General features: G+C 41.5%; 1 protein-coding gene across 9 annotated transcripts in view; it reads right to left on the bottom strand.

Moving 5' to 3' along the window:
- Nucleotides 1-12,906, bottom strand: part of STX8 (syntaxin 8) — a 243,525-nt gene that overhangs the window by 229,387 nt on the left and 1,232 nt on the right. For 7 of the 9 annotated variants that reach the window (XR_006607668.1, XM_045083381.1, XM_004760175.3 and 4 more), the window contains exons 2-3: nucleotides 8,334-8,433; nucleotides 568-662 (exon numbers count right to left, since the gene is read on the bottom strand). Coding sequence is in view for 8 of the 9 variants with exons in the window: in XM_045083381.1 (XP_044939316.1) it covers nucleotides 568-662; nucleotides 8,334-8,433 (195 nt within the window). In the remaining variant the exon portion in view is untranslated. Of the gene's footprint in view, nucleotides 1-559; nucleotides 663-8,333; nucleotides 8,434-12,906 lie in introns of all 9 variants that reach the window. The other 2 variants (XM_045083384.1, XM_045083385.1) reach the window with 2 other exon arrangements.

Consider the following 12,906-nt stretch of genomic DNA (forward strand, 5'->3'; position numbering starts at 1 on the left):
CCCCAAACTCCCAAACCAGGGGCAAGCGTCTGTGCTTCTCGAAGAGTAAGAAGGTGAACGAGTCCCATCTCAATAACCTACATAAACAGGGGAAAATCCCCAAAGATGTACGATTTCTACTGCTACTGGCCTCTTGGAAAAGAAAACGGACCAGTCATAACTCTGGCCACTCCAGCATCGCCACAGCTGAGGTTATGGTAGAAGGTGCCCTCCCCTGTTGACACAGAGGCTCACCATCTCCAGGGCTGTCTAGACAGGGGGCAGTGTGGGGCTCGGTGCAAACACAGCCCCGGCAGAAAGCACTGGCTTCCTAGAGCATAGAGGTTACACCCAAGTCACACCCAAATAAGTGAACGCCTTCAGCGTATCTTGCTTTGCCAGCATATTGCCTGTGAACCACGTAACAGATCCTTAAAATAGAAATCGAGAAGATCGGCAATATTTTGGAAACCCAGGTCTTCCTCAAGCTGTGGAAAAAATCTGGGTGGCCCAGATTCCTTCCTTTCTTAAAATAAGACTGCGTTTCCTCCCACTCTAGAAAAGAGGTGGAAATGTTTACATGGATACATCTGATGTGTTGACACAGCTCTTAGCAGCAGGTCCTTCAAAAGGGCGATCTTGTCCTTCAGATTCTGCAACAAAGTTCTGATGGTCACGGTAAGCTGGAAAGAAAAGAACACATCCTCAGTATGCTGGTCCAGACCTGTGGGATTTACTACAAATATCCAGTAAACACACTGTCATTCCTTCAAGGGCGAGCAGGCAGAGATGTCTGACCTCCCAAGGACACCCGCAGGGCGGTAAGGCATCTGAATTTTGGTCCAGACACCCACCGAATGCTTGTATCCATTTTCTACTGTGACCAGGCAGTAATGGGGCCATACCTGAATAGGGAAACTGCCACTTGACCCTCACGGTCTGAATTCTGTCCTCTGAGCCTCTACCCTCTGATCCCATTTGTCTACCTTGGAGCCATGCAGGAACCTGGGTTCCCTAGTCTGCATTCACCAGCGAAAACCCCCCAGTTCCCCCGACCTTGCTTCAAATGACAAGCCATCGAGTTCCACTGCCACCGCAGCCAGTCTTATTTAAACGCACTAGTGTATTTCAAACCCATGTAAAAGTTTTACAGCGGTGTGTTGTCCTTATACAACGTTAACCACACGTGACTGTTTTTCTGAGAGTGTGTGAATCTTCCCGATCATTCTACAGACCCCGAGGAAATTTTGGTTTGTGACCCTGAGTGCTGCCCTGAAGGATGGAGGGGGGTGGGGAGAGAGGCGCTCGGGAACTGAGAAATATGAAACATAAAACTGCCCATGTAAATTAAATCCAGTTAGCCATGGGTGAAATCAGAGATAATGTTTTCAAAAGACACGATCACAGGTTTCATTTGCTACCTTGTTTGGAGTAGCAATTACAAACCTGCAGTGGAAGGGAAGGGGCCTCCCTCCCAAGATTGGCAGGGTCACACTAAGGAGGAAAATAGCAGGACACCAGAGGCTGGCCGAGGGCTACACACATCAAGCAGCCCTCAAAAGTATCGGGCAGCCAAGAAAAGTTTAATCTTAACTATTCTAATACCTCTTGGAACCATGGAAAACCACCTACAGTGTTTATGAGGAAATACCGAGGAAAGCAGATCTCCCCTCATTCAAGAAATAAAGAGCAAAACAAACAAACAAAAAAAGCAAAACACACCCCCGCCACACACACACACATCCAAACTAAGAAAAGTCTACAAAACTAAAGCTCAAAATCATTCAAAAGACGAAAAAGAATGTAGCCATTAAAAAAATATGATTGGGGGCGCCTGGGTAGCTCAGTGGGTTAAAGCCTCTGCCTTCAGCTCAGGTCATGATCTCAGGGTCTTGAGATCGAGCCCCGCATTGGGCTCTCTGCTCAGCGGAGAGCCTGCTTCCTCCTCTCTCTCTCTGCCTGCCTCTCTGCCTACTTGTGATCTCTCTCTGTGTCAAATAAATAAATAAAATCTTTTAAAAAAAAATACGATTGAAATCTCAATATGTTACCACAGAAAGAGAGCCATGATAATCTATTCAAAGAAAAAAAATCAAGTCATAAAATGAAATGTCATCCGTATTGAGAAAAAAATCAATCCAGGAACTAAATACTTAAAATGCCATGGGCCATTACCCCTAAGTAGTGGGATTTTAAAAATTTTTTATAAGAAAATGATTACTTTAATAATCAGGAAAAGTTTTCTATCATCATCATTTAACAGAAACTTCCCAAAGCACAGAAAAAGACAGAAAGTCTAATTTATATTTTAAGCTAACACAACCCTGGCAACAGGCACTGACAGAGATCTTGAGAAAAAAAGAAACCACATGCCAATCTCCCATAAGGATTATAAAATATAAAAGTCTTTTAAAAAGATTAGCAAAGCAAATTCAGAATGATGTTAAAATGATAGTATATCACTACCAAGAAGAATTTATCCTAGTAATTGCAGAACAGTTTGATGGTAGAAAATCTAATAATAAAGCTGACAGTGTTGGTGATTAATACAATATGGGGGGGGGGTTAACTAAAACCAAAACAGAGGGGCACTGGGGTGGCTCAGTGGACTAAAGCCTCTGCCTTCAACTCAGGTCATTATCCCAGGGTGTCCTAGGATAAAGCCCCGCATAGGGCTTTCTGCTCAGCAGAGAGTCTGCTTCTCCCTCCCTCTCTCTGCCTGCCTCTCTGCCTGCTTGTGATCTCTCTCTCTCTCTCTCCTTTCTCTGTTAAAGAAATAAATAAAATCTTTTAAAAATATATTAAAAAAAAAAAACAGAAACAATAAAAACTAAGAATGGAACGGTACTACCTTAACAACATTATTCAGCTTTGGTCTAGAAGTTCCAACCAATGCAATAAGATAAGTTAAAGAAATACACAGGGGCTGGAAGGAAGGAGAGGAAATTCAATATTTCCAAATGGATTCGTCTGTTTGGGAAAATTAAGTGAAGGCACTGACAGATTACTAGAAACAGGATAAGAAGTCAGTAATCAACTGTAAATTTAAAAAATCAAGGGCATTTCTATGTTTAAATAATAGGTCGGGAGACCTGTTTTTAATTATTAATTTTAAACATCATTAATAATGCCAACAAAAGGGGACCTGGGTGGCTCAGTGGGTTAAGCCGCTGCCTTCGGCTCAGGTCATGATCTCAGGGTCCTGGGATCGAGTCCCGCATCGGGCTCTCTGCTCAGCAGGGAGCCTGCTTCCTCCTCTCTCTCTGCCTGCCTCTCTGCCTACTTGTGATCTCTCTCTGTCAAATAAATAAATAAAATCTTTTAAAAAAAAAAAATAATGCCAACAAAATCTCAAAAATATCTAGTACAGTGCCCGGCACATAGTGATTGTGGAGTAATAATTGATGGAGGAATGAGTAAAAGGAAACACTTAATATTGTAAAAATGTAAATGTCCCCCAATTTAATCTTTAAATAAACGACATAACTATTCAAAGTCCCATCTGGAGTTCTTTTATTGGAAAAGAGGTGGTAATTGAGGCACAGTACAAAAGAACTTTAATTAAACTATGCAAAATTATTCTAAACCATGGATAAAGGGAAATATAGGAAGAAAAGGAATATGTGATGGACGGGGACTTTGACAATCAGTTCTGGAGTCTTTATAAAAACCACAATAGGAACAACAGAACAGAAGGTCCAGGAATGGTGCAGCCGCGCAAAAATTCAGTGAATGAAATACAGGATATTTCGTATCTTGGAGGGGGTAAGGTAGGGAATAATTTAGCAAATGGGAAAAAAAGTAAAATTAGATGCCCACAACATAACCAAAATAAACTTCAAATATTTTAACAATATGTGCTTAAAAATAAAAACTGAAGGAAAGCTTAAAGATTATTTAGGTGATCAGATAAAATATTTATACAGTCTCTGGCTATGAAAGATGTTTATCGCCATGATCTCTCCTCTTTCTAAAAGAAGAGACCATAAATAAAAATACTGAAAATTTTGGGGTGCCTGGGTGGCTCAGTTATTAAGTGACTGCCTTCGGCTCAGGTCATGATCCCAGGGTCCTGGGATCAAGCCCCACAACGGGCTCCCTGCTTGGCGGGAAGCCTGCTTCTCCCTCTTCCACTCCCCCAGCTTGTGTTCCCTCTCTCGCTGTGTCTCTAATAAATAAATAAATAAAATCTTTTTAAAAATATTGAAAATTTCAAATCCAGTTTAAAAACAAGGGACGCCTGGGTGGCTCAGTTGGTTGGACGACTGCCTTCGGCTCAGGTCATGATCCCGGAGTCCTGGGATCGAGTCCCGCATCAGGCTCCCAGCTCCACGGGGAGTCTGCTTCTCCCTCTGACCTTCTCCTCGCTCATGCTCTCTCTCACTGTCTCTCTCTCAAATAAATAAATAAAATCTTAAAAAAAAAAAAAACAAGTACAAGTCTAAAAAATGTCATTTATAAAATAAAAAGCCAAACTAAGAGAAAAAATACTGATACCAAATATGCCAGATCAAGCTTGAATATAGTCAACATACACATAAAGAACACGGAGATTAAGAAATAACAGGTTAGGGGATCAAGCCCCACATTGGGCTTCCTGCTCAGCAGGAAGCCTGCTTCTCCCTCTTCTGCTTGTATTCCCCTCTCGCAGTCTCTCTCTCTCTCTCTCAAATAAATAAAAATCTTTAAAAAATAAAGAAAAAAGAAATAACAGGTTAGATTAAGGACATATACCAGTAAGTCACAAAGGAAGAAATACAAGTATTCAATAAATAAAAACATGCTCAGTCACATAAATAATTTAAAAAATGCATAATAATCTATTGTATAATTTCACCTCCTAACAGAATGAGAAAGATTTGAAAAAGATAATCAGAATTGAAACAGACTTATATGTACAAGAGGCTTAAGATTTCATACGACCTAAATCCAGAAAGTCTACACTAAGAAACTTACTCTGACGTGGGCAATGATTTAGCCACACTGAAAACTCACTTATAATTGGAAATAATCAAACTATCCAAGAGGATGACACCAGCTAAATGAGATCTAAATGTAAAAAGTGAAACCACTGGTTTATTGCAAGAAAACAGGAATAAATGCCCTTACATCCCAGAATAGCAGAAGTTATAAATGAAAATGTGGAGGCATTTAAAGATCATTAGCCAACTCTGTTTAAAAAATCCAAAACTTTCACATGGCAGACGATACCATGGGCATAGCCAAACAACAAATGATAAAAAAAATAAGTTACAATCTATCGCCAAGAACTAAATCTCTGTATTATATAAGGAAATCATAGAGACTAAAAAGACCAACCACCCAATAAAAAAAACTGGGCAAAAGACAAGAACGTCTCAGAAAAATGTATGTAAATAATGTTTAAGCATGTGAAAACATACTTTCCTTGATTAGTAAATGAAAAATGCAAATCTGAAACTACACTGAAATACTATGTCTCACTTATCTGACCAGCAACAACTCCGGAGACTGACAACCCCATTTGTTGTGCTCTGCTGATCAGGGTACCAAAGGTAAGCACCCCTATGGAGGGGAATTCGGCAACAGGTGAAAAAAACCACATACATCCTAGTTCTGAGAATTCACCCTTGTAAAACACCTCCACAAACATAAGGTGGGGGGCGGGGGAGCATAAAGGTATTTACTGCAGCATGTTTCATAACAGCAAAAGTGTAGAAACAATCCAAACACCCATCCTTAGGTTAAATGTGCCACAGTGTATCCATGCAGGAGAGTATTATACAGCCCAAAAGAAGAACAGCAAAAATCTAAGTAAATAAATATGGAGGGATCACCACGATATAGTATTAAATGAAAAGAAAAAGATACACAAGAGTAACTTTTGTGTAAAAGCAAAAGAAATGAGAACACACACAAACATACGGATGTTTATTTCTGCAAAAAGTTAACACGGGAAAAATAAACCAAATTTAATGAAAATGGTTACATATAAGAAGTACTAAAAATTAGGGGCGCCTGGGGGGCTCAGTGGGTTAAGCCTCTACCTTCGGCTCAGGTCATGATCTCAGGGTCCTGAGATCGAGCCCACATCAGGCTCTCTGCTCAGCGGGGAGCCTGCTTCCTCCTCTCTCTCTGCCTGCCTCTCGGCCTACTTGTGATCTGTCAAATAAATAAATAAAATCTTTATTAAAAAAAAAAAGTACTAAAAATTAATATAATAAACCCATAATTTTATGGTCAATTAATCTCTGACAAAGCAGGAAAGAATACCCAATGGGAAAAAATACAGTCTCCTCAGCAAACTGTGTCAGGAAAATTGGACAACAAAATGCAGAAGAAGGACACTGGACCACTCTCTTACACCACACAAAAAAATAAGCTCAAAATGGATTAAAGACTTAAATATGAGGCCTAAAACCATAAAAATCCTGAAAGAGAGCACAGGCAGTACAAACTGGCAGTAGCAATGCTTTTCACAACACTTTTCTAGATACCTCTCCTATGGCAAGACAAATAAAAGCAAAAATAAACCACTGGGAGAACATCAAAGCAAAAAGTGTCTGCACAGCAAAGGAAACAATCAACAAAACAAAAGAAGCAATCTCCTGAATGGGAGGAGATATTTGCAAAGGACATATCTGATAAGGGATTAGTATCCAAAATTTATAAAGAACTGATACAATCCAACACCCCCAAAACAAATAATCCAATTAAAAACGAGCAGACAACATGAACAGACATTTCCCCAAAGAAGACATCCAGATGGCCAAGAGACACATGAAAAGATGCTCAGTGGGACTCATCATCAGGGAAATGCAAATCAAAACTGCAAGGTATCACCTCACACCCAGCAGCACGGCTAAAATCAACACAAGAAACAAAAGTGTTGGCAAGGATGAGGAGAAAAAGGAATCCTCTTGTGTTGTTGTTGGGAATGCAAACCAGTGCAGTCACTGTGGAAAATGTATGGAGGCTCCTCAAAAAGTTAAAAATAAAACTTTCCAATGATCCAGTAATCACCCTACTGGGTATTTACCCAAAGAATACAAAAACACAAATTCGAAGGGGTACATGCACCCCAATGTTTACAGCAGATTTACTTACAACAGACAAGCTGTGGAGGCAGCCCAAGTGTCCACTGGTAGATGAATGGATAAAGAAGTGATACAGATACACTGGAATATTACTCAGCCATAAAAAAGGAATGAAATCTTGCCATTTGCAACATGGATGGAGCTAGAACATGAGATAAGTCAGAGAAAGACAAATACCATATGATTTCACTCACAGGTGGAATCTTAGAAACAAAACAAAGGAACAAAGGGAAAACGAAAAAGAGACAAATCAAGAAACAGACTCAACTGCAGAGAACAAACTGGTGGTTATCATAGGACAGGTGGGGTGGGGCAGATGGGGGACATAAGTGATGGGGATTCAAGAGTAACCCAAAAATGAATAAAAACAGATGCAAAGGATAGCATAAAACACAGGGAAAAAGGATCCATTTTAGTAACTTTAGAACAGAATAACCTCAGTATTAATAGTGGGATATTAGTTTTAAAAAGTTAAAAAAAATAAAGACAAATTCAAAGGTAGTGTTTGTGGCAGTACTTGTGTAGTAATCCTGAAACTGTCTTCTGTAAACAATAAAAGACCAAGTGGGCAAAAAGAGATCATAGTTTTTGGAAACCAAAATTCTGACTGCTGGAAAAGAAAAATACAAATTTAGAATGGGGAAGGTTGGAAAGAGACATGGTGTTGGACTGGGATCAAAGGTGCTAAAAAGGGGGTGGCTAAAATGAACTCATGAGGTCATGAAAAAATCGAGCCCTAGCAAATCCTGCCTGACTCTCCCCCTACTTGTGATCTTTCTCTCTGTCAAATAAATTAATTAAAAAATCTTTAAAAAAAAAAAAAAAAAGGTGCTAAAATGAACTCATGAGCGTCTAAAAAATAGATTTCCTAGTCAAATCCTGCCACTGTTTTTGTAGCACCTGTAAGCTATTTACATTTTTACGCGTAAAATGTAAAAAAAAAAAAAAAAAGGTTATTATCCTTTTGGCAAGAACAGATCTTCCAAGAGGTCAAGACGTCACCTCTTGTCCTGCAAAGCCTGGGAGATTCATTGTCTGGGGTTTGAACTAGACTATGAAATTGTCAGATACTTGTAAGGGGAAGTAGGAGACATTAAACAAGTGTCACGCTTCATTTAGTCTTAGTCGTAACGAGCATCTGATTGGTTATAATGTCAATTCCACTGTCTCACTCACACACATGCGTGCGCACACACACGGAACCTCAGCAGGAGGAGGGTTTTCAGACCTCCAAGCTCAAACAAATCACTTCAAGTACTAACTCTCTCCTGGTCTTACCCTGATTGTATTTTCACCATTTCTTTCATACTGATTTTGCTGTTGGATTTTCTCGGCAATCTCTTGCGCAATTTGGCAGGTAGAATCGTATGTGGAGAACCTGCATCAAAGTCGTAAAGGGAGAAGAAGGTTTAAGGTTCTTTAAAAGAAGACATCCATGTTATCTGCGTTTCAGTTTTATTAATTCTAGCCACGGATTCAAACAGGAGGGGAGGGTAGTAATAGCGACAGTCATAGGGACGCGTGTTGCTATTACAGTAAGTACAATGTGCTGGGCTCTATCCTGAATGCTTCTTTCGTAATAATTCACTTAATCCACACAAAAACACAAGGAGACAGGTCCCACTTCCATCTCCACCTTCCAAGGCAGAAAATCAGGCACAAAGAGGTAGAGAGACTTGCCCAGGTGGTACCCCAGCTGTAAACCAAGGCTGTCCGGCCCTGAGCCTCTGCTCCTAACCACCTTGCCATTCTGTCCATGGCTATGTGTCTGAATCCATTCACTTCCAGAACATTCGGCAAATGTTTATGGAGGACCTCCGCTTGCCAAGCACTACTACAGGCCCTGGAGATCAGAGCAGTGACACAACAGACAAGGTCCCCTTGCTCAAGATGCTTAGCGAAGGGAGAAAAAGCAGAGGATAAACACGTAGTATATCAAGCACTAAGAAGAAAAATAAGGCAGGATAAGAGAACAGAGAGTTTCAGGCAAGGTGAGGAAGGAGCCAGCAGGGGAAGAACTTTACAAAACAGGCACAGGAAGTACTATTTATCCTAAAACAAAATGCTCTGGGGACATGGGAAACACACCCTCCCGACAACTAAACTTACGAGAACGCTCTCAGAGCATTTGCTGAGTTTCTATTTTGTACTCATAGCGTTTGAGGCTTTGGAAAACTCACAATGAATTCCCAGTTGTCTCTCATTTTGCCCTTTTGTGACAAAATACTGTCAAACATTTTTTAAAAAAATATTTGTGGAGAGAGAGTCAGAGGCAATATTAAATAAATGTGACCAAATCACATTTCTATCTGTTTCACAGAGAAAAGCTAGGTGCGTGCACACACTGCGTCTCCCCTACTAGGTGGTCTGCTCCGTACAACCAACCTATTTCCCAGCACTGTCCCAGCACCAAATACTGAAAACTGCTACTGGTCCTAACGTCCCCATTTCTGCTTGAAAAAGTAAAATGATCCATTTCTCAAAATCTCTGAACTCCCACGCAGTATTCGTACACTGAGGCAACTTGGCAAATGTGTTTTTCAGTGATGGAAAAAACAATCTCCAATCGCTTCCCTTGGCAATCTTTCTACAGTAATTCCAGCAGTGGGGGACAGTCGAGCCCTTGATCTGGGCCAGGTCCTGGGTGGAAAATGTTACATTCTGAACTTCACATGCCAAGAAGCACGATCTTTAGCAACTCCCCAATACACAGTAAAGCAGCCTCATGCAAATATTCATGGTTAAGTGTGTGTATGTTCACGAATACAAAAAACAGCAGGGGATACAACACATAATTAAGAGAATAGGAGGAAGGGGTGCCTGGTGCTCAGTCGGTTAAGTGACTGACTGTTGATTTCAGCTCAGGTCATGATCTCAAGGTCGTGAGATCACACCCCAGGTCCGGCTCTGGCCTGAGCACAGAGCTTGCTTGAGATTCTCTCTCCCTCTCCCTCTGCCCCTTCCACCAATCCAAAAGAAAAGAAAAGAAAAAAAAAAAAAAAAGAAAACAGGCTGGTAAGGAAACTGGTCCTGGCTCCAGCTCTGCCACATCTTCCCTTCTCCCCGCCCATATCGTCCTCTCTGAAAAGAGGAGCTTAGGTCTGGCTCTGCGGCCCCATACCACACCTATGAAAAGTAATAAGGTGTGACACAGCAGCTCCTTCCAAATGAAGACCGGAAACGAGAGTAACTGATGGCCTAGGGCACTCAGACTTGACCAGGCTGGGCCAAGAGGGCACATCATGGGCTGAACTACAAGGCTGAAGCAGGAGGGAGGGGCACGTCCTTGACTTGGCAAAAGGCCCAAGGAGCAAGCAAGGGTGAAAGGAAGGAAATGGAAGGACATGTGCCTGGTGCATTTGGCTGAGCGGCCCTGGGTGGGCGGATTCGACATCAAAGGGCACAGATACATGGAAGCTAGTTTCTGCAGAGCCCTGAACACCAGAGTAATCAGTTGAGACTTTTGAAAGAGGGCTTTAGAGCTGTAGGGGACCCTTTCACACATCGAGTGAGCCCTTGAAGAGGTTCTGTGAAATGCAGAAGGCCAAAACCCCAGATAACTCGCTCCCACTCCCCACCTTCCCATGTTGGCTTTGGAGAGCAATGGTCCTAAAACTTTTCTAGGGCTGGACTCACCAGGGGAATCTTCAAACAACAACATCACAGCCAAGTCCTGGCCCCCAGCCCCATGCATTCTGCTTGAACTTGAATGGGGCTCAACCTGGACACGAGGAACTGTGAAAGCTCCCCTGGGTCTTCCGATCTGTACCTAGAGGTCATGGGCAGCCTCATCACGGTATCAAGCATACAAGTGCCTAAGGTACTAGTTCAGGAATCTGCGTTCGGTTGCACAAATGGCTAGGCACGAGAGAGACGTGGGCGGGAGACAGGAAGACTTTTCCAGCTCTCCAATTCTAGAACGGGTCACCAGTATCTACTGCCTGCGAGGCACAGGGCTAAAAGGATGGGACCACAACATGAACAGATCACATAAAATTTAAGAGAAAAACCATAGGCTTAATTATCTGATAGGAGGAGTGAAGAGAAAGGGGATGATTGGAGCTTCCAGGCCTGGGTGACTCAGAGGATGGTGATGCCAAAAGGCAGAGACAACGAATCCACAAAGAGGAGCAAAGAGAAGTTTCCAGACCATGGACTGATCTCCTGTTCTGGCACAAAAACACTTAACGCACAGTTAAATTCATATATGTATGAGATTTACTCAGGGAAAAAAAATCTCAGGGGGGAGAAAGATGTGGATGATGAAGTATGGGGGAATACTGGTAATTACAGGAATCCATTGATGAGTATAAAGGGGTTATATTATACATTACACAGGGTCATAGTATGTATGATACTATCCCACTTTGCATGTATTTTACCTTCCATAACAATTTTTAGAAGGGACCCAAGAAAGGCCCAACCAGAATACAAAACTGGTAAGGTCTGTTAAACTGTAATTTTTCCAGAAATAATGTATCATCAACAAATATGTTGCCCCAGCAGTAAAGTTAATTAGCTTCAGCAAAGAACCACTTCAGAGGCAGTCATCCCTTGCTTCCTCCATTAAAAAGTGAGCTTGCCCTTTGCTCTGATACGCCATTAAAGCTGTCACTGCTATATTCCACTTTTTTTATTATTATGCTCAATTAGCCAACAAGCATTCCATTTTCAACATTAGGATATCACTCAGGAGTAAAGCATCATTGACCTATGGTTTTTCAAGAGCAGGAAGGCAAGGCTGTATGTAGTCAAGTCTGTTTTTATAGGTTTTGTCAAAGTCCCGTTCCGTACTCCCTTCGGCCCTCCTGACCAGCAATCCACTTTGCAAGATAGCTGATGCTAACCCAACAGAGTTCCCTCACTGTTTCACTGTCAGTAGTCAGGGGAGAAAGCTGCTGGGTCAAACTACTTGAGAGTACGAGGGAACGTGATGTGCTCTCAGCATAAACTGGAGAAGAGGCCTGGGGTCCAGTGATGGCTTCCAGCAATCTACATGGACAGCCACCTCTGAGCTTTACTTCCTACCTTATGTATAGTGAGGGGCTTAGCTCCCAGGAGGTGGAGGGCAATTTAGCAATACATATCAAGGGCCTTAAAAATATTCTTATCCTTCAATCCAATAGTTCCACTTCTAGGAAGCAAGTGGAGGAAATAAGGAATGGAACAAAAGGGAGTCTTTGTAATAGCTAAACAAAACAAACTCTAACATTACAAAGAGGTACAAAGAGGGAAATAATTAAATTATGGTTATTCATTATATGTACCATGCATTATTACGTACCATGAAAAAATCATCCTTTCTGTAAAAATTTTATGTCACGGAGATATGTGCTCTGCTTTGTGAAACACGCAGGTTTCCCTCACTATCCAAAAATAGTCTTCCTACAAAACCTTTCCTCAGCCGAAATGGTGTAAAAGCAAAGGGGCCAATTACCATAAATATATATGGAAACGTTTTTTGAGCTTTCCTAAACCCCCAAAAATAACCTCTCTGGGACTTTTCTGATACCTTGGGGGCACATCTTGCTAAGGGATACACAAAATAAACCAAGATAAAGCCCGGATGCTCGCAGATACATTTCAAAGCTATGAGAGCTGGATGCTGAGATGCAGAATGTAGTTTCCTGGAAGGAGCTTGGAGTGGGGGATCACTCTCCTGGACCTGGGGAATGCAATGTCTCTATGACCTTTTGCTACAAAAGAAACACTGAAGGCTAGCTTTGCTTTCCCCTCTTTTTTCATAAAAGCAAAAACCCTCTTCTGATTTCTTTTGGTTAGCGAAAAGAAGTACTAAGGTAAGTCTTTCATAAAACCAAAGTAGCACAATGTAAAGTCTCAAGAAGCTGGA

Source organism: Mustela putorius, unplaced genomic scaffold (assembly GCF_011764305.1).
Source record: "Mustela putorius furo isolate JIRA1106 unplaced genomic scaffold, ASM1176430v1.1 tig00000695_pilon_pilon_pilon, whole genome shotgun sequence".
Classification (NCBI taxonomy): Eukaryota; Metazoa; Chordata; class Mammalia; order Carnivora; family Mustelidae; genus Mustela; species Mustela putorius.